Source organism: Pelophylax lessonae, assembly GCF_965119305.1.
Source record: "Pelophylax lessonae genome assembly, chromosome: 2".
Taxonomy (NCBI): Eukaryota; Metazoa; Chordata; class Amphibia; order Anura; family Ranidae; genus Pelophylax; species Pelophylax lessonae.
In genome coordinates, this window is record NC_138769.1 from 181,960,725 (window position 1) to 181,984,376 (window position 23,652).

At 36.5% G+C, this 23,652-nt stretch overlaps 1 protein-coding gene across 1 annotated transcript in view; it reads left to right on the forward strand.

Annotated features, from left to right (window-relative positions):
• Nucleotides 1-23,652, forward strand: part of IL1RAPL1 (interleukin 1 receptor accessory protein like 1) — a 1,835,933-nt gene that overhangs the window by 890,517 nt on the left and 921,764 nt on the right. The window contains exon 3 of the mRNA XM_082248500.1: nt 15,385-15,664. Within this exon, the coding sequence (XP_082104626.1) occupies nt 15,385-15,664 (280 nt within the window). The remainder of the gene's footprint in view (nt 1-15,384; nt 15,665-23,652) is intronic.

Genomic DNA, 23,652 nt, shown 5'->3' on the forward strand with positions numbered 1-23,652 from the left:
TAATGTACCTTGTCATTGTGCCAACTCTGGCTATAGTGATAAATTGGGAGCCTGTACAGTAAGTCACAGCAGCAAGAAATGTAGAAAGATAAGGCATGTCAAATGGCATTTGTATTTCAAAAGGTGAACAACGCTTTTCTGTGGTAACATTATGACCTTTGTGAGTTTTTATTTTACAATAAAGTTCTACAATATGCTCCCTAGGTTGGAATGTAAATGTTACTTGTGTCAAGTGTATTGATGTTTGGGATATCCAACAAGACATAAATACTAAAAAAAAAAAGTAAAAAAATAAAAAATAAAATAGGTGAAACACCCCACCTTTTAAAGCAAATTTGTAAACAACATTACATTATAACGTACCACTATAATGCTGCATGATGTTGCCACAGATATGTCACCTTCTGTTCATAGTTGTATGTCAGGGCAAAATAGAAATAATAATAATACATATGCAGTAAATTTTAGCAATACAAGCACATTTCTCCATGTTTTATTCCTTTGAGGGAAAATTCCCTTGCACAGTGAATTTTCCCTTGAAAAGTGAAGAGCCACTTTGCCTTTAGTAACTTTAAGGTAAACATGCAGGGGACACACACAGGAAAGCCTTGAATTTCTGACAAGGTCAACAGTTTTTTTTTCTTTCACTTATCATATATACTACATGCCTCCAATTGTATATTTATCAGACCAAGAGGGAGCAAAAAAAGATGTACATTCTTAAGGTTTACATACACTTCAAAGAGGACATTTTTACTCTTAGGCTGGCCATACATGGTTAAATTCTCGACTGGTTCAGCAGGAACCACCCAAAATTTGAACCAATAATGGGCAGGCTGAATGTACCAAGTTAACTGATCAATCAACTTGGGTACAACCAGCCTGCCGAATTCGCTTGCGATTATCTCAAGCAACTGCTATAGTAGCTAGCAAAAATCCCCGTCTTCTCTCAGCGGGGATGGCTTTCCCCGTCCCCCCTAACTGGGAGAAGATAATGGCTCAGCTGGAGGGATTCCTCTGCCAACACTGTCTGTGTTGATGGGAAATCATGCAAATATCTTTCCTGCAACCAGAAATTTGCACCTTCCATAGCCTGCCCTAGGCTTGTGAATTTATGTTCAAATATCATATTGTGCAGAGATTTTGATATGAACATATGCACACTGGCCTAGTAATAAGAATGTCTAGTTAACTAACTGGAATATATTTAAAATCACATATGTCATAGTTCTTATGTTTAAAAGTGATTATTACATAGTAAGTGGTTGTCCTGGGTATAGTCGAACTGGTAAAAATGTCTCTTGATATTTAAAGGTCGGTATACATACAACTGATAACACAGGGTTTGGCAAATGCTAAAGAGTTAAATCACCTAACAATTTCTTATTCTCAGGTATTTTGTTAGAGCTCTTTCAGTAACGCTTACCACCCTCTGAAAAGTGATCCGAGGTGGATTATTTTTTAGAGGGTGGTGTAGCAGAGGCTGGCACATGTTCAGGAGGCTCTACTGCATCCTCCAGCTGCCTCTTTTTTTTAACCTTCCTAGCGGTATTCCCGAGTGTGACTCGGGGTAAGATTTTAGTGCCAAAAGCGGTAACCCCGAGTCACACTCGGGGTAGCGCTAAGAAGATCGCTGGATGCTGGAGGAGGTTTTACTTACCTTTTCTCCGGGATCCAGCGATGTCTGCGGGCGGTGTGTGGTGGCGGAGCTTCCTCCCGATCGTCTGCGAGCCCCGGCTTCCGTCTCTGGCGACGTGACGTCCGCCGGGGGGTGGAACCGGCGGCAAATTCAAATGTAAAATGCCCCAAACACACTGATACCATTCAAAATAAAATAAAATCACATTACATTGCCCCCCAGTGCCCTTTCCTGCAGTTTTACTGTACTTTTTATGTAAATATATGTATATATATATATATATATATATATATATATATATATATATATATATATATATATATATATATACAGTATATATATATATATATATATATATATATATATATATATATATATATACAGTATATATACGTATATATATATATATACACATATACATTATATATATATATATATATATATATATATATATATATATATATATATATATATATATATATATATAGTATATGTGTATATATATATATATATACGTATATATATATATATATATATATATATATATATATATATATATATATATATATATATATATATATATATATATATATATATATATACGTATATATATATATATATATATATACACATATACATTATATATATATATATATATATATATATATATATATACACACACATATATATATATATATATATATATATATATATATATATATATATACATACATATATACATATATATATATATATACATGTAATTCTTGTGAATGAGCAGCCCAAACCAACTCTATACATTATATATATATATATATATATATATATATATATATATATATATATATATATAATAAATGTATACAGTTGGTTTGGACTGCTCATTCACAAGAATTACATGCAAAATAATGGTACCGCTTTCAGCACCTAAAATCCAAAAGAATCATACCGCCAGGGAGGTTAATTGGCAAATAACAGTTTTACATTGAGGGACAGAGCTACAACTGTAAGCCAAGAATTTGGCTTGCGGTTGCAGTGTGGAGCCATTTATGTAAAACAGCTGCAACCATGGCATGTGTACATCCCTGTCAGACTGTAATGTTAGAATTCAAGTGGTTGGCCAGGGGGTGGTAAAATTCCATCTGTTTTTACCACCCCTCAGCCACTGATGTGATAATTATCTGTGTTAGAGTGCCTGGGTCTGCACATCGGCGGTGGATTTATGATGAATTCCACTCTCCCTACTGCACATGTTATTTATTTATTTTTATGGAGATTGCAACAGGAGGCTTTAGAACAAAAGTTAATAAGACCACCCAAAACTTCCATGTGGGCAGGAACAGAGGCGGGAATTATGTCAGCATAATGTTACTGTTGGGCCACTGGCTTTGTATAAGTCCACCTTCACTGCAATACACAAAGGAATTGATTTACCAAAGGCAAACAGACTGTTCACTTTGCAAAGTGCAAAGATTTTTTTTTCCAAAATTCATTTTTGCTTGCCTGTGATTGGATGATAGAAGTCAGCAGAGCTTCTGCACATTTACCAATATCTGGAGCAACTGCTCTTGTAGAGTGAAACTGCACTTTTCAAAGTGCTCAATCTATATTTGCCTTTAGTAAATCAACCCCAATATGTCTTACCTTACCCCCTTTTGGGCTGCCCACCATACATTTACTGTGGCAGGGTGGCCCCTGGTCTGGGGCGTGCAAGGGTCTTGCTGTGATTGGACACAGTGGAAGCAAATCAGTGGGGCCCACCGATAATTCCCAAGGCAGACAGAACGGAGGTCTGCCTATGTAAACAAGGCAGATCGCCATTCTGTCAGGGGAGAATATAGAGATCTTGTGTTCCTGCCAAACAGGAACACATATCTCTGTCTTCCCTCAGTCAGACCATCCTCCACACAGTTAGCAAGCACCCCCTAGGGACACATTTAATCGCCTCTGATGTTAACCCCTTCCCTGCCAATGTCATTAGTACAGTAACAGTGCATATTTTTAGCACTGATCACTGTATTAATGTCACTGGTCCCCAAAAAAAGTTTAAGTTAGGTGTCTGATTTGTCTGCCGCAATGTTGCATTCCCACTAAAAATCGCTGATCGCCACTATTGCTGATAAAAAAATTAAATACATAACAATGCCATAAAAATATCCCATAGTTTGAAGACGCAATGACTTTTGCGAAAACCAATCAATATATGCTTATTGGGATTTTTTTTTTTACCAATAATATGTAACAGAACACATATTGGCCTAAATTGATGAAATTTGATTTTTTACATTTTTCTATTGGATGTGTTTTATAGCAGAAAGTAAAAATATTTTATTTATTTTTTTTCAAAATCGTGCTTTTTTTTTTTTTTGTCTATAGCACAAAAAAATAAAACCTGCAGAGGTGATCAAATACCACCAAAAGAAAGCTCTATTTGCTGGGAAAAAAGGACATCAATTTTATTTGGGTACAGCGTCGCACGACTGCGCAATTGTCAGTTAAAATAACGCAGTTATGGCAAAAAAAATGACCTGGTCATTAAGGGGGTAAAACCTTCTAGGGCTGAATTGGTTACTAATTGTGACTGGTGCAAGATGTTTGAGTGAGTGTATGTGTGTATAAGTGTACAATTTGTTTTATGATAGTATTCAGTTTGCTTCAGTTTTGCTAACTTTTCAATGGACTGGCTTTAAATGGCTTTTGCTTTATCATTAAACCCATAGTAATCTATAGCAGCATTAGTTGTGTCAACTACCTAGCTGTGCTGTGTTTGGGGCTGTGTAAACTTCTGGACTGCAAACACAAATCCTTGGTCAAGTAAAACAGCAACCATGTATGTATTTTATCTGTATATTTAGCAATTGGCCTGGAGCTTAGCTTTAACCAACGTAACATAAACCAAACACTGTTTGGATGAGTTAAAATCACAATACAATACTTACTCAAATTCAGTGCAAGCTAGAACATTTTTACTGTATATTAACAATGCAATTTAAACAGGTTCATTCTTTTATTAGTTTGGGTGGTGCTTTAAAACAGCAAAATCAGATGGATACTCACACAATTATTCATGAATATATATGATCCTTCATTTTTATATTAAGTACCAGATAACTAACACTTGTCTCATTTTCACAAAAGGAATGCATTTTCTTGTTCCGCTGATTTCCTCTGACTTTCCGCTGTAGTATATGTGTCTAATGGCCAATTATGGATGGGAAAATTGGAAGAAGTTTCACAATGATTGCAATGTTAAATTGAGAAAAATATATATATATTTTTTTTCATACTGTTCTGTGTTAAATATTCAGTCCTCCCACATATTTTATTTTTTTAGTGGAAGAGATGCATTCATAGCCTACAGAATCAGAAGGACTTGTGCAGTGTAGTAAATGATTAATAGTTATGTTTTTTAATGATTCGTCACTAAAACAGTGGGTGTAGGTCACATGCATGCTTGATACCTGTGTGTAAAGAATGAAGATTGTCAAAAACACTTTCTGGATTTGTATTAATTTTTTTTTTTTTTCATTTTAACAAAAGCTGCTGTTGCACCCTCCTAGGTAGGTGCTAGTGAGAGAGTATAGTTTTGAGCTCTGTCTGTTTACCAGAGGGGCTGAAGGTATCTATATTTTTCTCTGCCTACCAGAGAGCAGGATCTGTTAGTGAGGTCTGCTCATTGTGCTCACTATGCAATTCATTCAGTCTAGAGATTTTTTATAGCTGGTCCCATAGGAAGGCATGTTGGACAGTGGGAGGAAATCTGACGAATGGGTGCACAGGCTTTTGATACAGTCCTGATGATTGATAGAGGACAGGTCACCTCGGGGCATGCTGGATTACTGTATAAAATCCAGGAGCATATGTGCTCAGGGTCTTTCGTTAGAGAGTGGAGTCCTGGAGGGAGGGCAGGCTGCCTCCTCCTCTGAAGAGATGCCATGCAGTCGCAAGAGGTCATCTTGAGGGACCAGAGGAGCAGTTTAGAGGAGCTTAACTCAGATGTCCAGGGAAGCTGACTGAGAGAGGAGACACTGGAGACCCTGTGGCTGCAGTATCGTGAAGTACAGGAACTCATGTCAAGGGGCCTGACCTGAGGGGGCCACCCCTGCTCATAGGAAAGTCAGTGGACAGGTGTCAGCAGAGAGAGGAGGCTAGGGAGAGTATCCTGAAGACAAGTAATTGTTTACCAAGTCGTATTGTGAGGGAGGATAAAGAAAGCAAGGGACTTAACCCCATTCATCTAAAGTGACAGGGTGAATTAACAGCCTGGCTGATCCATATCTACAAGCAAAGTTGTGAAGATAGAAGTCCTCAGATATTGTGAATAGTTAAATCGGAGTATCCCACTATTCCCTTCTCCTATCCCCATTACAAAATAAACAGCAAAAAAAAAACTCAATACCTCTGGACTGTTTATTGAAGTGAAGAGCCAAGAGGAATGTAGGATCTGTATTTACTTACAACCATGTGTTGGTAACCAGGGGAGCCCGCAGAATGAATATTCAGAAGTCCCTGCGGGGGTAGTGCTACACTTCTTAGCTGTCATACCCATATACTGTATATGTAGAATTGTCAAACGTATAATTTTATACATTCATTTATCATGCTGAACAAGTGTGCAGGACACAATGATTAGTGGTACACAAGCCACAATGATGAAAAATACTTTCAGTGCTAAATATAGTTCTACCATTAAGTTCTCACCAATAAGATTCCCAACTTCCAAGTTTAAAAAAAGTTAAACTTAAGGAATAAAAACTTTTACCTGATGATTATTCAGCAACCTAAATGTAAAAATGCACCTACTGTACATCAATGTTATGGTGTGTAACCTATATAGATTCTATTGAAAGGGGCAATGGAACAGCAAAATAACTATATGCAAAAAAACAACTGCAAAATCAAAACTAAGCATTCTGTTCTTGTGTCCAGTTCCTAGATCCCTTGCAGTAGCCTGCCAGCAGCATCATTAGTAGTGACCTCAGCAACTTACTTGTGAGAAGGTAAATCTCTCGAGAGAGTTAGCTGAAGTCATTGTTGCTGATATCAGTTTATATTAGATAAAGGAGTCAAGAGATGCTTTTCAGTTTGCTTCACACTGTGAGAAATAACATACAGTATGTGAATCAACCTCGATAGTGCCCTTTTGTCTATCCCATCTTTTATATATTAAATATAAGAGTAGTGTGTCATAGCTTACAGTTTAGATGCTGACACACACGCACAATGATGGTTTAAACCATGACATGATAATACACATTGATAAACTACTGTATATACATTACATTTGTTGTTCTTATAATTTGTTGAGCTATTAGACCAAGCAAAAAATAATAGAAGAAGAAAGGACAATGATGCATTGAAATGGCCAGACAATAATGTGACTGTATTCAACAGGCCCTGATGAAATTCAATTCAAGAAAGTGGGCCACTACAGTTGGGGCTAGACCCCATTTTATTGTTTAGTTGGGAACCCAGCCAGTAAGCACTGATGGCCCTGTTAGTCACTCAGACAGTTTGGCTGTCTACTTGTTTAATTGCTTTCCGCATGGTTATTTGCCTGTTAATTCACCCATTATGGATTTGCTGATGCTGACACCATTTTATTACTGTATATTGCAGATATAATAGTACAGAAGCAGAAGGCGTTTAGTAAACAATAATGAAACTCCAAAAAATGCAACACTAAAAAATGTATATTTATATAATGTATATACAGTATACTGTAATATTACATATAATGCATGCAATAGTATTGTGATTATATTTGATTCCATGAAGATCTGAAAGCCCACAAAGTGAAACAATATATCAAAAAGTCCACATCGTGAAAGAAAAGGATAACGAATAAAAAAGTTCTCTAAAGATGACACTTCACAGTGTTACAATATAAACATGTTAAGTGACGCTAGTGGTCATTTACTATAAGGTGACTCCAATACTTACTTCACCAATATGCACTCACCAGAATGCCATTGATAAACAGCATTAGATATCAATTCAAACTTGAGAAATTACCAGCAGTCTTCCAATCAATCCTCCAGATGGATAGTGCTCAATCAGGGGGAATCCTAGCCAGAAAATGGTCCCAACAACTTTCCTTTGCCTCGGATACAATCTCTTTTTAATTTGTTATACTTTTATTTCCCTTTGTAGACTTTTTGATATATTTTATCACTTTGTGGACTTTTGGATCTTCCCAGATTCATATCATGATACTGTTATGTGCATGATATGTAATAATATGATTGCTAAATATTTTAGCGCTGCACTTTTTTGAGTTTTATTTTTACTGTATATTGGTCGGGGCTCTGGCCTTTGTGTTTTTTTTTCAACATTTTGTATCTTAACTTTCTTTAATAATTAAAAGATTGAAAGTTAGAAAGTGGGCCACACACCAATGACATCTTAAAAATCGGAATGGCTTTATTAGCAAGCAAATCAGTTTCAGCACACACTCTGCAACCCTTCCACCTTTAACCACATTCCCAACGCCTTTCATGCATGGAGACAGGCCCTGATGCAAAATATATATTATGACCTCACAGTGTGTTCAACATAATAATGGGAAGTTAATTGTAGTGTCCTGAAGTGGAAACAACATCCAATCATGAACTGAGGAAAAAAAGCCTCTGTTCCTCCTGACTGAATGTTTGAAGTAAACACAAATCACTTCACAGCACTTTACCTTACTTCACACTTTATCAATTAGGACCATTCTCTTTGTCATACCACCTGTCATCTGTACCCCTAATACAACACTGACTTGTGGGTATGAATGTTTCTTTTAACAGATAAAAAACATAAGATTATACTTAAATGGACCAGTAAGAAATAGGGAAGCAAATGTTTATGAATAAGCGTCAGAGCTGGTTTACCCTGGATCCATGGGCCCAAAAGCCAATTTAAATTGTGCTTATCTACATATTGCACATTACTTCGGGCTTTTTATATGTATAGTCAATACAGCTACCATTCTCCTGCAATACTGAGATATTTTATTTGCTCCTTTTTTTAATTTAGTAAACCAGCTGTTATGCGATGTGTAATCTAAAAGACATTTAAGTCTGACTGTATCTCAACCCATGTTCTACACACATAAACTTGATCTACAAACCAAACAAAAAGAAACAATTATTCAAATTATCCCATTACAGGAAGTTGGCATGCTGAAACATCTTTTCTAAAATACAACAGAAGATAAAAAATAGATTTGGAAATAAATTTATGGATAAAATATGAGATAAATAAAAAGTCATAGGTTTACAAAATTTACATAACAAAACCTTATATATTTAAGCACTACTTCAGCAGACACATTATGTTGCTTTTCATTTTTTCTTAAGAGAAATGATTTCACCTATAGCCAAACTTAAATTGCCAAGACTTCACAATAACTTTGATTTCCTTATTCTGATTGGAAAGTTGCAACCGTATATTATCTCACAGAACCTAGAAATTGAATTGAAACTATGCTGCTAACTCAGGTTGTGGCTGTAGACCCAGGAGTCGGGAGTTCAATTTTATTTCAAACTAAATCATATTTCATAAAAAAAAAAAAAAAATGATATATTATATTCTAAGCAACTGCAAAGAGCAGCCTCACCAAAATTTTCAATATGGAGTTAGGTAGGCTTTTGCTTTGGCCTGCAGGGACCTTGTTTATAGAGCAGAGCGATCAACTCATAAGAACAGTAAAGTAGGAAGATTTAGTTCATCTCTGGAGCCTTTCAAAGAAACCAGTGAACAGTGAACCTAAAGACCTTAACATTATGCTATTATAACAAGAAAAACACATTTAAATAGGCATCCTGGGCTATACTCAATTGAAAAAGCTACCACACTGAATAATTTTGAATAATCTTTTTTTTCGGTCTGAGCATGCAAAGAAATAGTGATTGAACAGTGTTGTTTCAGTTGAAGCATAGAACATGCAGCATGATACAATAATATTATTACTAAAATGTATTACTATTGTATATCATAAAACACTACATTTTAAAAGATTACATTTGTAAAGTAAAAGGAATGTGAGTAATGTTTCTGAAAATGTAAATAATTAATTTATTTCAGTTACTTCTATAGCACTGGTAATTTACCCAGCACTTTACATAGTGTACTTCCCATCACTTCCTGCGTTCAAGGAACTTACAATCCAATGTACCTATCTCACATGCATACACAAACTAGGGGTAGTTTTTGACAGGCGCCAATGAACCTACTAGCACACCTTTTAAGTGTAGAGGAAAGCACATAAGCACAGGGAGAACATGCAAACTCCATGCAGATAGTGTAATAACTGGGATACGGTGCTCCAAGACAGACGTACTTACCTCTATGTTTGAATACATTGAATATATAAGACCTAATGTTGCAAGATGTAATGGATATATTTCTATAACCACCTTTTACAGGCCACTAGCAATACATTTCCATCCTAGTAAGGAAACGCAAGGCTGAACTCCAGGCAGACAACTAAATAATAGATAAAATATATGTATAAAAGCCATTTATACAGATACCTCACACAACACACCCGGGTGAATGACACAACTTACAGTTAAGGAATATAGTAGTGTCCTAGCCCCACCCTTAGAAATTTGATTAAACAGTAAAAGAGCCACAGCAGACTGATGGTGTCATCAATCACTCTTCTTTCATCTTATATAAGCATGATCCTTTTAAAGACATTTGCATGCAGCACACTTGCCTGGTTCCTGGTGGGATTTCTTAAACCTGATGCCAGGCTAAATTCAAGTACTGACACAAATAGAATAATAAAAAAAAAAAAAGTAAATCGAATTTTTTAGTAAATAAAGAGATTACTGGAGGTAAGCTAAGCTTTAATACATTAGTGAGTAGAACTCACTAATGGTTTTTTTGACTGTTTACACTATATTTGCACACATACAGTAAGCCCATCAGTGAGTACTTTTATCAGAGTGTGCACATACAACAATGGGAATGTGTACAATGTAAATGTGTACAAAGCCATGTTCCTGTACTGTTCTGGAAGTGAATCTTCATCAGTGCTAACTGTCACTTCTGCAAAATTAGCAACTTTAAAGTGATATTAAAGTCAAATTATTTTAGTACAATAAAAATAGGTTTATACTAGTGATCGACCGATATCGGTTTTTCGTTGCCAATACCGATATTTTGGCCATTGCATATCGGTATCGGCCAATATAGGCTGATATTTTCGTACATTTAATTTTTTTTTTTTTTTATCAATTGACAGGTACTCTTGTGGAGGGATCTGGGGGGTCTAAAATACCCCAAACCCCTCTTCTGCACTTAAAAGCCTTCAAAACACCAAGTTTGGCTGTTTTGAATGCTGTCATTTTTTAAAATCTGGCGCCGAGTACCCGGAAGTGATGTCATGACATCACTTCCGGGTTTTTACATGGAGACAGCAGCCGTGCAGGCTGGTTGCCCGGGTCTCCCGGTGGGACGGGAGACCCGGGTGAGCCGCGGAAGGCGGCGGGAGGGGGGACGTCCCGTCCCCTCCCGGTCCTTGTAATGACAGCCGAGCAGCTTCTCAGCCACATCGGTTGTCATTACAAAACAACCGACCATCGGCTATGGAAGCCAGTACCGGAGTGATGCCTCTAGCTGCAGACATCACTCCAGTACAAGCACTTTCCAAAATATGGGCAATATTTGTCACCTTGGTGGCTGATTCCGATATATCAGGGAAAGTGCTTTGCCGATAATCGGTTGATCACTAGTTTATACTAATGGTGTTGCACAGAGCAGCCTTACCTCTTCTTTGGTGATCTTGTATTAGTGATATCTGCTCCTCCTCTTCACCAAGTGCCTCCAAAGCAAGCGTGTGCTATGGGGCATTCGTGAAGGCATGCCAGGCTATAGGTGTTCATAGAAACACACAGTGGAGCACAGCCATGCCCCCTGCTCTTTTCTCACAGGATTTGACTGACAGCAGCAGGAGCCAATGGCTCCCACTCCCCCCCAGTGAAGCTGGTGAATGCAGGAACAGAGGAGAGCAGGGCAGCCAGTGGGGACAGTGCTGGATCATAAGTGGTGTCAGGAAAGTAGTAAGGAGCGGGGGGGGGGGGGGGGGTTGGGAGATCTATGGGATAGTTTTGTTACCTTAATGTAGGGAATGCAAAAACAAACTACCTTTCTAACCACTCTAAATGGCCTAAATAGACCAGGACAAATCCTCATACAATTTAAAATTTAGCATACCTATAAAGTAACTGTTTCCCAAGCTAAAATGTGTGTATTGTATGTTATCCAAAGGTAAATACAATCTAATTGTACTATAAAATCCACCTTAATGCATTTCTTTGCAAATCTCTGTTTATAACTTTATATTTTGTTTGAATGTATTGGCATTGTTGTGCACTGCCAGAATACTCAATACAGTACATCATACAACACAATGATACATGAAAATGACTATGAACATTTTTACATAAAAAGTATTATGAGACCAATCTAATAAAGGAGTAATTTTTAAGTAGCTCTAATTATATCTTTCACCTATCAACATAATAGATCTTTTTTTTTTAGGTAATAACATTTTTTCAGCAACTTAAATACTTGAATAAATACAGAAATGAAATATACAGCCAAGGTTTTTGGAAACAGTAGAGATGCGATTTAGGTTTGCTGCAAATCCCTAGGGCTTGCTGAGTCTGTGAATCTTGAATCTTTGGCAAAACATTTGCAGGTTCACCTACAAAAACAAAGAACATCCTAAAATGCAAGGCATAGCTTTTGTCTTTGGCCAGCTGAGCCCATTCTGTATGGGGAGAAATACTGTGCTCTACTCTGATTTATTGTAGTATTAGTACATGTTCCTCATGGGAGTGCAAAACTTTTTGTTTGACAATAGCTTGTTTATTAGCACTATAAATGTCCATAATTGAATAATAAGATCCCCCAGACTTCTACGGAGTTTGCTGAAAAGTTCTAAGACCGGCAGATTTGCTTATCTCTTGTAAACAATAATTCATAAAAAATGTTTCCCTTGCCCCTTATCTCTTATTTAGATAACTAAAGAATATATGAGGCCTCTACACAATCTGTTAGCTTGTCTTGTTAACTGATTTTGGCTATGATTTCTGTTTTCAGTTGTTCTCCCTAAAGTAGAAACTACTTTGACTTCTCAGTTATGCCTGGCAGAATGTGCAACATATAGACTTTTTTTTTTTTTTTTGGATTGAGGGAGGCATAGTTACAGGAGAATATGAATCAGCTCAGCAGGTGATCTGAAACTTGAAATACATCTTCGAAAGTGAAACTGCACAAATTGGATATGCCTTGGCTTCTTTACATTAAAGTGTCTCTTCTGCAGAGTGTATTTTGAACAGAAGATGAATAGCCCCGTTTTGCTATATTTTTATTATGCAGAGCTGTGTTTTGTATGCTCAAATGTAACCAATGTCTGGAAACAAAATTGAAATCAATAAAGTGCAGAAGTCGGTGCAGAGTACACAAGCTAAATTGCATTGGATAAGAGCAGAATAAAAATAGGTGCAGGGAAAATGCAAAGAAGCAGCAAGCAAGTAGTAATGTATAGTACATAACACTAAAGCTGTTATAGGAGTAAATTGCTTTTAGTAAGTAATGGCTTCTAAGCCAACAGTGATTCTTCAAGAGAAAAGCGAAATCTGGACAGAAATATTTCTTTGCTTTATGCCTTCTCTTTCCACTTTTATTCTATTTGGATAAAACACAGACTTAAAGCTAAAATGAACACAACATAAATTATATAACTTGTTTTATTTAAAGCAGTGTGTTATAATTTTCATAAAGAAAAAATATTTTAAAGTTTCAGAATGTGTAAGAATGGAATTGATTTTAGATAGTAGCAGTATATTATTTTGGTGGACAAACCTGACCACTGGTCTAATAATCTTACAGCTATTTACTTTAAGCCCCCTTTTGCCAACATTGCATATTCATGCACTTTAAAATTGTCTGCTTATGTCTATTCTTGTACCATATGTCACATTTTATTTTATAAATATACAATTTAATTATTTTTGTAAAATCTGTTAGATAGGTGCAAAAAATGTCTGTTGATTCTGAGAGAAATCTTATGAGATGTTAAAGGTCAGCAGAGAGTTCTGAAGCTACTAATTATCATTGTTCTCATTTTTCTCCATAAATCATCATCCCCCCCATATTAGAAGAGGTGTTATTCTATAATCCTAAACCACTTTCTGTTCTGACAATGCTGCCTCTCCTTAGATAATGTAAAGTGAGTGATCATCGCTCTTGGACAGGAATTGCATTACTAGCTGCTTCACCAAGTAAAACTAAAGGACACAAGTCGGAAAGAAGAAATGTACTGCAGGCAATAGATCAAACAACTGATATTTTACAAACTATTACATTTTTGTTCTCATATTCAGTTATACTTTAATACATATTCTAGAATTCCCAGAGCACTATGGGTTAGCTAAAAATACATTACTATAAAGATGCTTGTTTTAGCAAGGGATAATTTGTCTGTCTGAAAAGGGAGGGTTTAATGGGATGAGTTATCAAAGGTAAAAACTGAGAGTCTTTAAATCATTTTTTTTTTTCTTAACTAATTGGAGGTAAAAATTACTTATAGGCTCATACTAAGTCAAAAAAGCATGAATACATAATCACTGTTCTGAACTACAAGAACACCATGTATCTTAATTGAGCGAGTGTATACTTGTGAACTTATTAGGTTTTAATGATATTTGCACTGGAAGATTGTGTTTCATGCAGTGTTCTGTTACAAACACTGTTACAATGCAGGAGGGATTTGGAGAACAAATCCAAGGCAAGCATAAAGAAAACTTAAAATCAGCCAATAACTAAACTTGGATTGTATCCTGGCTAACAGAATGCCCCATAATGGGTTCCGGTTCCGAGAAACCAAATAGGCAGCTCTTATACTTTTTGTTTTGCCAGCAGTCAACAGCAGAAGGAAAAAAATCGATTCAAAAGGTGTGGATCTAGGCACAGAGAATTTTTTTGCACCCAAAAGCTCTGCAAAGGCAAGAACAGAAGAAAAAGTTTGATTTCTTTCATCAGTCATAAACCCTGGAGCCCTCCACCTTGTGTTTTATATCTAAATATATATATATATATATATATATATATATATATATATATATATATATAGATAGATAGATATATATATATATATATATATATATATATATATATATATATATATATATATATAAAATATTACTTTTTCTATGATATAGCTGCATTACAGTGTTTTATGTAAATTTTTCATACACAGAGATAGACTGAAGCTGAAAAATATAGAAATATGTTTATCCTATCTGTTTCCCTGTTTTGGGCAATGGGGATTTTCACCCTTTGTTACTTTGCTGATTATTCAGATACATACAGAACATTCCTCAGTGTTTAGCAAATAGCATTCATAACTAAAAACAATCTCCTTCATTTACACTGAACTGAGCCGCAACACGAATCGTTGCAATGGAAAGGTGCAAAGAGATTAAAGCTATTTGAGAATAACATCCCACACATTAGTAATGTGTCAGCCACTAAATTATATAAATTCATCTGCTGCTGGCTATACTTGCATAAGAATGCAATGCTGAAACTCCCAGATGTACAGAGATTTATGAAATACGTTGCTAGCTTAGCTATTGTAATGCCCTTTTCACAATATTCTGTTGTAGCTGTTTTCACATTCATAGTAGGATTAATGATTATTACCTAATCTTTATGTTTGTCTATGCTTTTTTTTTTTCTAGCTGATGGATGCACTGACTGGTCTGTGGATTACAAGAAATATCAGGTTCTGGTGGGTGAGCCCGTACGGATAAAATGTGCACTATTTTATGGATATATCCGAGCGAACTACACATTAGCACAGAGTTCTGGACTCAGCTTGATGTGGTATAAAAGTACTGGGCCTGGAGACTTTGAAGAGCCAATTGCTTTTGATGGAATAAGGATGAGCAAAGAAGAAGATGCTATTTGGTTTCGGCCGACCGTGACAGAAGATAGCGGTCTTTATGCATGCGTCATAAGGTAAACGTTGACAATGTACATAAAGTCAAATGATTTCCAGTGATTTGCTATTAGCTTGTCACTTTGGGAAAAGTTTTACAGTACCTTTTACAGTATCTTTGAAGAGTTTATTTTTGGATAAAAGTAAGTTGCAGATAATTAAACTGAATTATATGTAGTAACATTGGTCACAAAATATATACTTTTTAAAAAAAAAATTCAGATTTTGATTTTAAGTGCCTCTGCTGGGAAGTTTTAGTCTCTAAAAAGGGCCCTGCAATAGACACTTACCTCTCTTGTAGACATGGGCTCATATATTCACTTTGCTGAAAAACTTCTTGGATAATCCTTAAATCAGTCACTTCCAGGAATGTTGGATGCCTGTATCTCTCACCGTGCCTTGATTTCATATGTTGGTACTTAGGCCACTACGACACAGAATATTGATGTAGTGATCGACATAGTTCACAACAGGGAACCAGGCATTAAAACTCACCTGCAAGAGACAGATGTGAACATTCTCCTGGAAGGTGTGGCTATTCAGCAAAATTCACAGTAATAGCCCACAAAATAGATAAATATGGATGGTCATCTTTTGCTGGGGGTCCTTTTTTGGGAAAATACATTTATGGTGTCAAGTTATTTTAGAAAGAGTGAAAAGAAAATTCTTAGGCCTAATACACACTGAACGTTTTTGCAGGTGCTTCCAGGAGCGGCAGGCGTTTTTTTTTTTCCTGCCTCTAAACTCCCCTGCATGCCAGCCTATGTATCCATCCACACATAGGCTTTTGGGCAGAGTTTAGTGGCAGGGGCTTTTATAAGCAAAAAAAAAAAGAACACTGCCAGTGCCTCCAGGAGTAGAGTAGTTTTGCCAGAAAAAACGTTTGATGCTCATAAGCATGTTTAAATGCATGTTTAAGCTAGGTATGTTTAGCGATTGAGTTTAAATTTATTTTAATTACAAGAATATTTTTTTATTCTTGCAAATGAAATGAATTAACACCCAAGTGCTTCACTCCTGTAAACGCACCTAAACATGTTACACATTTTTACAAGTGCCAGGTGTTTGCAAAATGTCCTGTGTGCATGAGACCCAGGGAAGAATTTTATCACAGTCTGTTTCTCCAGTAGAAATATTTCCTCTCACTTCTAATGCAGATTAAAAGTATCAGAAAGAAAAGAAAGTGAAAGGAAGCCTCCCCAATTTAAACATGGATAACATTTTAAACCTGACTGAGGTGCTAACTCTTCCTTACTCTATACAAATCTCCAAGCCAAGATCCAAAGCTCCAGAATGAATATGAGTAGTTACATTATTAATTATACTATATATGATGAATATGATGAACATGGAAAAAAAATATATATATATATATATATATATATATATATATATATATATATATATATATTACAGACAATGTGTAAAATCAGGCATTAAAATCATGTTAAAAAAAGTGAATTTCACACAATTCTGTATATATATATATATATATATATATAGTGTATATTCACATGAGTATACATTACTCCATACAAGCATAGCAAGAAGAATTAATATAGTGGGGTATATTAAGTTAAAGCTGAACGCAAAAGGGGACAGCGCTAAGTTAAGTTTTCACAGAAGTCTTCCCATTATCCCTTGCACCACTTTTCTCCTGATGCTGCATTGAGCTGTATCTTGTATGATCTACATTGACCATCTGGTTAACTGTGTCCCCCACAGCTTTTTCTGTTGTCATAGGGTTTGTGTTGCTGTTCCTTTGTCAAGTATTTGTTAAATTTTAATCTGAAAAATTAACACAGTCACGTAGCAATAATAAGATATTCTTGCCATACTACAGTAATCTTCAGCAACCGATTGTATACACTTGCTTTTTATAGAGTTGACTTCAGGTTAAAGCCAATGAAACTTTTGCCATAAAAACATACACACTCAAGTCAGGTATTCTGCCAGTGATATGTGAATATTTAGGTCCAAATTGAGCTAGTGCTTATTATCTGAATCCTATTTTCTACATTTTTTTATATCCCATTTTATTATTATTATTTTTTTTATTTTATCGGGGCTATTGTTGGTGCACTCTGTAAATATTGGATTGAGTAGAGTGTAGAGTAGAGAGTATTGGATAACACGTCATATCTTGTTTGTATAAATAACTTTTATGATTTATATTGTTGTTAATAAAGGTGCATGTCCATCCAGGCTTTATGAAACAAGGAGCTTTTGTGACATGGAGCAGAGTTTTCTCCTTTGCAGTTTCTGTTAGTTGCCAGGAGAGCTACCATTACCTGTAATTAGCATTGACATTTCCATTTAAGTGGTCTGCGCCCCTTAATGTAGATATACTTCTTGCTTTTTTTACATCAGGTTGCCAGATGGTTCGACAATAGTGACTACAAATCAGGCTAAAAAGCCCACCATTGTCATATTGGAAAGGATGGTGCATTAACAAAATTTAAGTACTTGCATAGCATGGGTGGTAGTCGAAAGGAGAACTGTTGGGATGCCAAAAGCGTGTATTATATATATATTTATATATATATATATATATATATATATATATATATATATATATATATATATATATATATATTACAACCTAAACATCTGTGGTTATGTGTTATATATACAGTAGATATTAATGTTATTATTTCCTAGCAGAGAAGGATATAATATACATAACATACAGTTTAGGGTGGTTTACAGTTTACATTTGAGCCCCTAGTTTTTATTAAGATGTTACTTTTTAAATCCCTTCACTTTCCCTAAGCTCTTACTCAGACATGGAGGCTGTTCCTTCTATGAATAGGACATTCTCTGTCAGAACCAATGCTTGGAAGGATAACTAAGCAGTATAATACAGGAGTTAATATTGAGGATGTAATGTACATAGCCAGAGTCAGTTCCTTTGCATGGACATTAGAAGAAGCCCTGCTTATGGTAGGTTTAAGAGGTCTGCAGGGTGCATAGAGAGTTTTGAAAGCAAATAAAAGCATGCACAGGTTTGATTTATAACAATGCATTTGTATATCCGTATGATAAGTTACATTTGCTGCAGAATTAATCAGATATCCAATAGCAGTTTCACACATTGAGAAGTAACAACATGGTTATTACAAATTTCTTGAAAAAGAAATTTGAGAAATGTATAGATAAAGATAGAGGACCTATTGCTTCTATGTAATATAATTAAAACATTTACTGTAAAAATAAAAATGTGTCATTTTGTATGCAGAATACCATGTGTTCTAATACAGTATGATGCATTGCCAGACTTGAAATAACAATCAGCCCCAACATTCAAAAACACTAGTTCACAATTGTGAGCCTGTAGTCAAACTATGAGCATCCAATCACTGATATGTTCCAAAAAAGCACTAAATTGTATTTAAAATGAAACCCTCTATGAGTATGACCTCAGTCATCCAGTAGATGCAGGCTATGTGGAGTAATTCATCCTCAAATTATCACCTGCTCTATGTTTAAAACATTGGAAGCTGGGAAGGCTACAGAGTCAGGATGGGAAGAAAGGTTGGGGATGAGCTGCTGAAAGATAGATCGGAATGACTTTAGTTTTTCTACTGTAAATTTGAGGATGACTTGCTCCATTATGCATGTGGCTGCAGAGGTGAGTTTTGTTTTGTTTTAAAGCTTGTTTAATGCTTGTAAACACATTTTTTTAAACTTTAAACTGACAATAAGGTACTGTAGGCAAAGGGAAACACTTTTGCTGAAACTGATATAGCATAATAAAGTCATATACAAGTCATATTATATTTTGATTTTATTAAACAGAATATTTTCGTTTCAATCTGCAGTTGCTGTAATTTTCTAAAAATGTAGAAATTTTCAGTTGGGACTTTTAAGGTGGAATATCTCTCAAAGAAATGTCAGGACACAAAACAATTCCTGAAAAGATCAATTCTTTATTTAAATCAAACCAAATAATAACTAATTATTAAAAGGAGGAAAATAAACCTCCCCCAGCATTACAAATCAGTTAAGTACATTTTTTTTTTTTTTAAATCCAAAAGAATTTTATTGAGTAAAAAGAAACAGAAAATACACAGCATAAGTCATGTACAAACGATATTGTAAACATAAATCCTTACTCAAGAATGCAGCAAAACATTTCAGAGGGCGTGTAGTCATACAGGCAAAGGTAAACATATGAGGTGTAACTAAGATGGACAGCATTAAACAAAAGTTGTGATACACATTGTAGGCAAATTGAGTAAGAACCACATAAATCTAGGTAGATGATACAATCAAATATATATAAACTTAGACACCCACTGTCAAGTCCAAATATCTTTGCGCTTTAGGAGGAGTCAGTCACTTGACTGCTATAATGTAGAAACACTGCTGCTACTTAAACAAATACTGGATAATATTTGGAAATACAAAAATGGAAAAAGAGTAGCGCACAAAATCACTGTTAGATGACTCAAAGTGTAAAAAGCATGCTGTCAAAGATACTGCTTGATAAACACTCAAAGAATATAAAGAAAAGCAATGTCCTCATTGTTGTTGTTGATGTCGGAAGTTCCGCAGTGTGGTAAGCTGGTTAACTTCCGGTTTACTCACCTCATTGCCGATTGGACGCAGAGCATTCCAGCAGGGCTATTTAGATGCCGGATGTTGTCGTCTAGGTCACGCCTCCAGTTGAAGTCGGACATGACGTAACTGGTCGGGGCGTGACCAGACGACACATCCGACATCACGTGACACGGCAGAGGACCTACCCGGAAGGTACTGGGCTGGCGTGGAGTTAGCCCGGGACACTGGACGAGTTAGGTTTCCTCTTTGACCGGCGATATGGGACGCAATGCCTATCCATATGCTTTTACATGTGAGTGCAAAATTTATATATTTTAATAAAGCAAGTGTTTTGACGGTACTTCACTATCTGGAGCCCTTCTTTCTCTCCATAACACCATTATATTGAGGAAAGTGTGTGAAGGGGACTTCTATGCGGCAGTGGTGAAGAGACTCTGGTCTTCCATGTGTGTATTCCCTACATCTGTATGGTATCCCTGCTCAGTTTGCTCTTGTGTGAGAACACTTGAGCATTGATTTCTGGTGAGTCTCTCGGTGTGACACCTGGTGGTGGATGGTGATCCAGTAACATACTGGACTTGAAGGACATTGCTTTTCTTTATATTCTTTGAGTGTTTATCAAGCAGTATCTTTGACAGAATGCTTTTTACACTTTGAGTCATCTAACAGTGATTTCGTGCGCTACTCTTTTTCCATCTAGGTAGATGATAGCTGATGTTAGGAATTCTCTCCCTGCAGGAACCAGTAGAATCCCTTAGAAACGCAATTGGAGGGAGTGCAAGAGAGTAAGTTGTTCTAACCGATAATGAACAAATTGTGAGCAGAGCTGTGTAATCAGAGGTGACGGGGGGCGTAGAGCCACCAGGCATGAAGGCCAGCTGCCCCGTGATCCCCACTATCAGGAAGCTTAACTACAATCAAATTTGGTGGGATAATCAAATGGGGAATGGGAAAAGGGGGATGGGTCCAGGGGGAGGGCAACAGGTATGGGGAAGGGTAAGAAGGGTTATGCGCTCTCCTTCACAGCCTCCGCCCAATCTTAATAAAAAGGAGAGAGAGAGAGAAGCCATGAGCCAAGAGCTGGCGGTAGGATGTAATAGAATGTGAGCTAGTAGGACTTTAGCTATGGATGTATAATAGTGTCGAGTAAGGTGTCCCATGGGGCCTATCACACTCATCCCTTTGTTAGGGGTGAGAGGACCCATGGAAGGTGTTGGGTCCTCTCACCCCTTTGTTAGGGGTGAGAGGACCCATGTCGGGGGGGGTGTAAAGGGGGGGGGTTGTCTGCAGAGGTATGGCGTAGCGTGAGTCTATTGTGTAGAATGAGGGTGCAATTGACTCATTAGTGTCACATATTTCGTTGTGTCACAAAATTGTGTCCAGTCTGCCCAGATTTGGGCATGTGTATCTGTGGTGTCTCAGGATATGGAGATCAGTTCTTCCATATCGGCTATCTTGTTGACCGTTTGGCAGTTAAGTACATATTTTACATGATATGCATAACATATTGTATTGTTGGAACATCCCTTTCAAACCCCTCCACAGCTTTATAATCTATCAAAGTATATCAATGCACACCACCCAAAAGGCAACAAATAGTTTGGATTGTCTCCTGAAACCAAACAAGAATAATCACAGTGATATGCTGTGGATGGATTCTCAAACTCAACATGTATAACTTATAGGCTTCTTTAGGAGAAAGATGTTCCCAGTTATGCTGGGTCGTGAAATGCTTTGGTGTGTATAGTCCCAAATACCATACACAATTGCATCAAGAAGGTTCACCATGGGTGCTAAAACAGGGGTGAGGAATAAGTCAAGTAGGCATATACATAATAGTTATCTGACAAGCTGCTTGCATAGGACATTGAAATGTTAACCAAAGGAGTTGTTAGTCCGAATAGTCTAATATATTGTTTAGAGGATCCTTTTATGTTAGTCTGCAAATTGCTTCCTATACTGCATCCTAAAGGTGCCTTGCAAGCAGCAACCAAAAAAGGTGTTTTGCAAGCAGCAGCCAATACAGAAAGCTGGAGAGTTTCTGTACACCCTTGTTGTACAGAATGTCCCCAGTAATGAAATTTACCTTGGAAATATGAGGATTTACGTCACCACCAAATGTTTATATTGGATGCAGACACTGCAAATTTCCTGATTAGAACAGGGAGATTTTCTTAAGTGGTTATTATAAGCCGACCTTCCCATTCAGGGATCAGCCTGGAAAGGATAAACTGTGAAACAAACAGTATAAACAAATGACAACTGCCCCAACCTGTACAGGCTTTAACAGCAAGGAGAACATGGAAAGGTGACGCATGTCAAACAATAACAAAGAAAAATTCCTAGCTCAACTTACCAGCCAGCGTGGAGTAAACTGACTTGTCCTGTTTAACAGTTCACTGTAAAAACAGGGGTTTACAGGAGTTTAGTTAGCACACATTTGCAAATACATGCGTAAGTTGCAGAGGCCACCCCACAGCACCCTAGTATTATCTGCAGTCCTAACTCTATATATTTTGAGAGCCTCCAAAGTAGAAGCACATATATAATAATGAATGGATTGGGGGCAGGTATGCCTGTAGGGAGCTCACCCCTCCTTACAGGCACAGGTTTCTAAGGGCTCATGTATGCAGGCATCATTTCATGATTGTGTTTGTTTACTAAAGCTGGAGAGTGCAAAATCTGGTGCAGCTGTGCATGGTAGCTAATCAACTTCCAACTTCAGCTTGTTCAAATAAAGGTTTGTGAAAAAAAAAAACCATCCAGGAAGCTCTGGTTTCTTTGCAGAGCTGCACCAAATTTTTCACTTTCCTGTTTTAGTAAATCAACCCCATAGTGTTTTATCAGATTTTGCAGGACATAGCAGATATTTGTGTCAATATAGTATATATATATATATATATATATATATATATATATAAAATACAGCTGCAAGAAAAAGTATGTGAACCCTTTGGAATGATATGGATTTCTGCACAAATTGGTCATACAGTGTGATCTGATCATCATCTAAGTCACAACAATAGACAATCACACTGCTTGAACTAATAACACACAAAGAAGGAAATGCTGACATGCTTTTATTGAACACACCATATAAACATTCACAGTGCAGGTGGAAAAAGTATGTGAACCCCTAGACTAATGACATCTCCAAGAGCTAATTGGAGTGAGATGTCAGCCAACTGGAGTCCAATCAATGAGATGAGATTGGAGGTGTTGGTTACAGCTGCCCTGCCCTATAAAAAACACACACCAGTTCTGGGTTTGCTTTTCACAAGAATCATTGCCTGATGTGAATGATGCCTCGCACAAAAGATCTCTCAGAAGACCTACGATTAATAATTGTTGACTTGCATAAAGCTGGAAAGGGTTATAAAAGTATTTCCAAAAGAATTGCTGTTCATCAGTCCACGGTAAGACAAATTGTCTATAAATAGAGAAA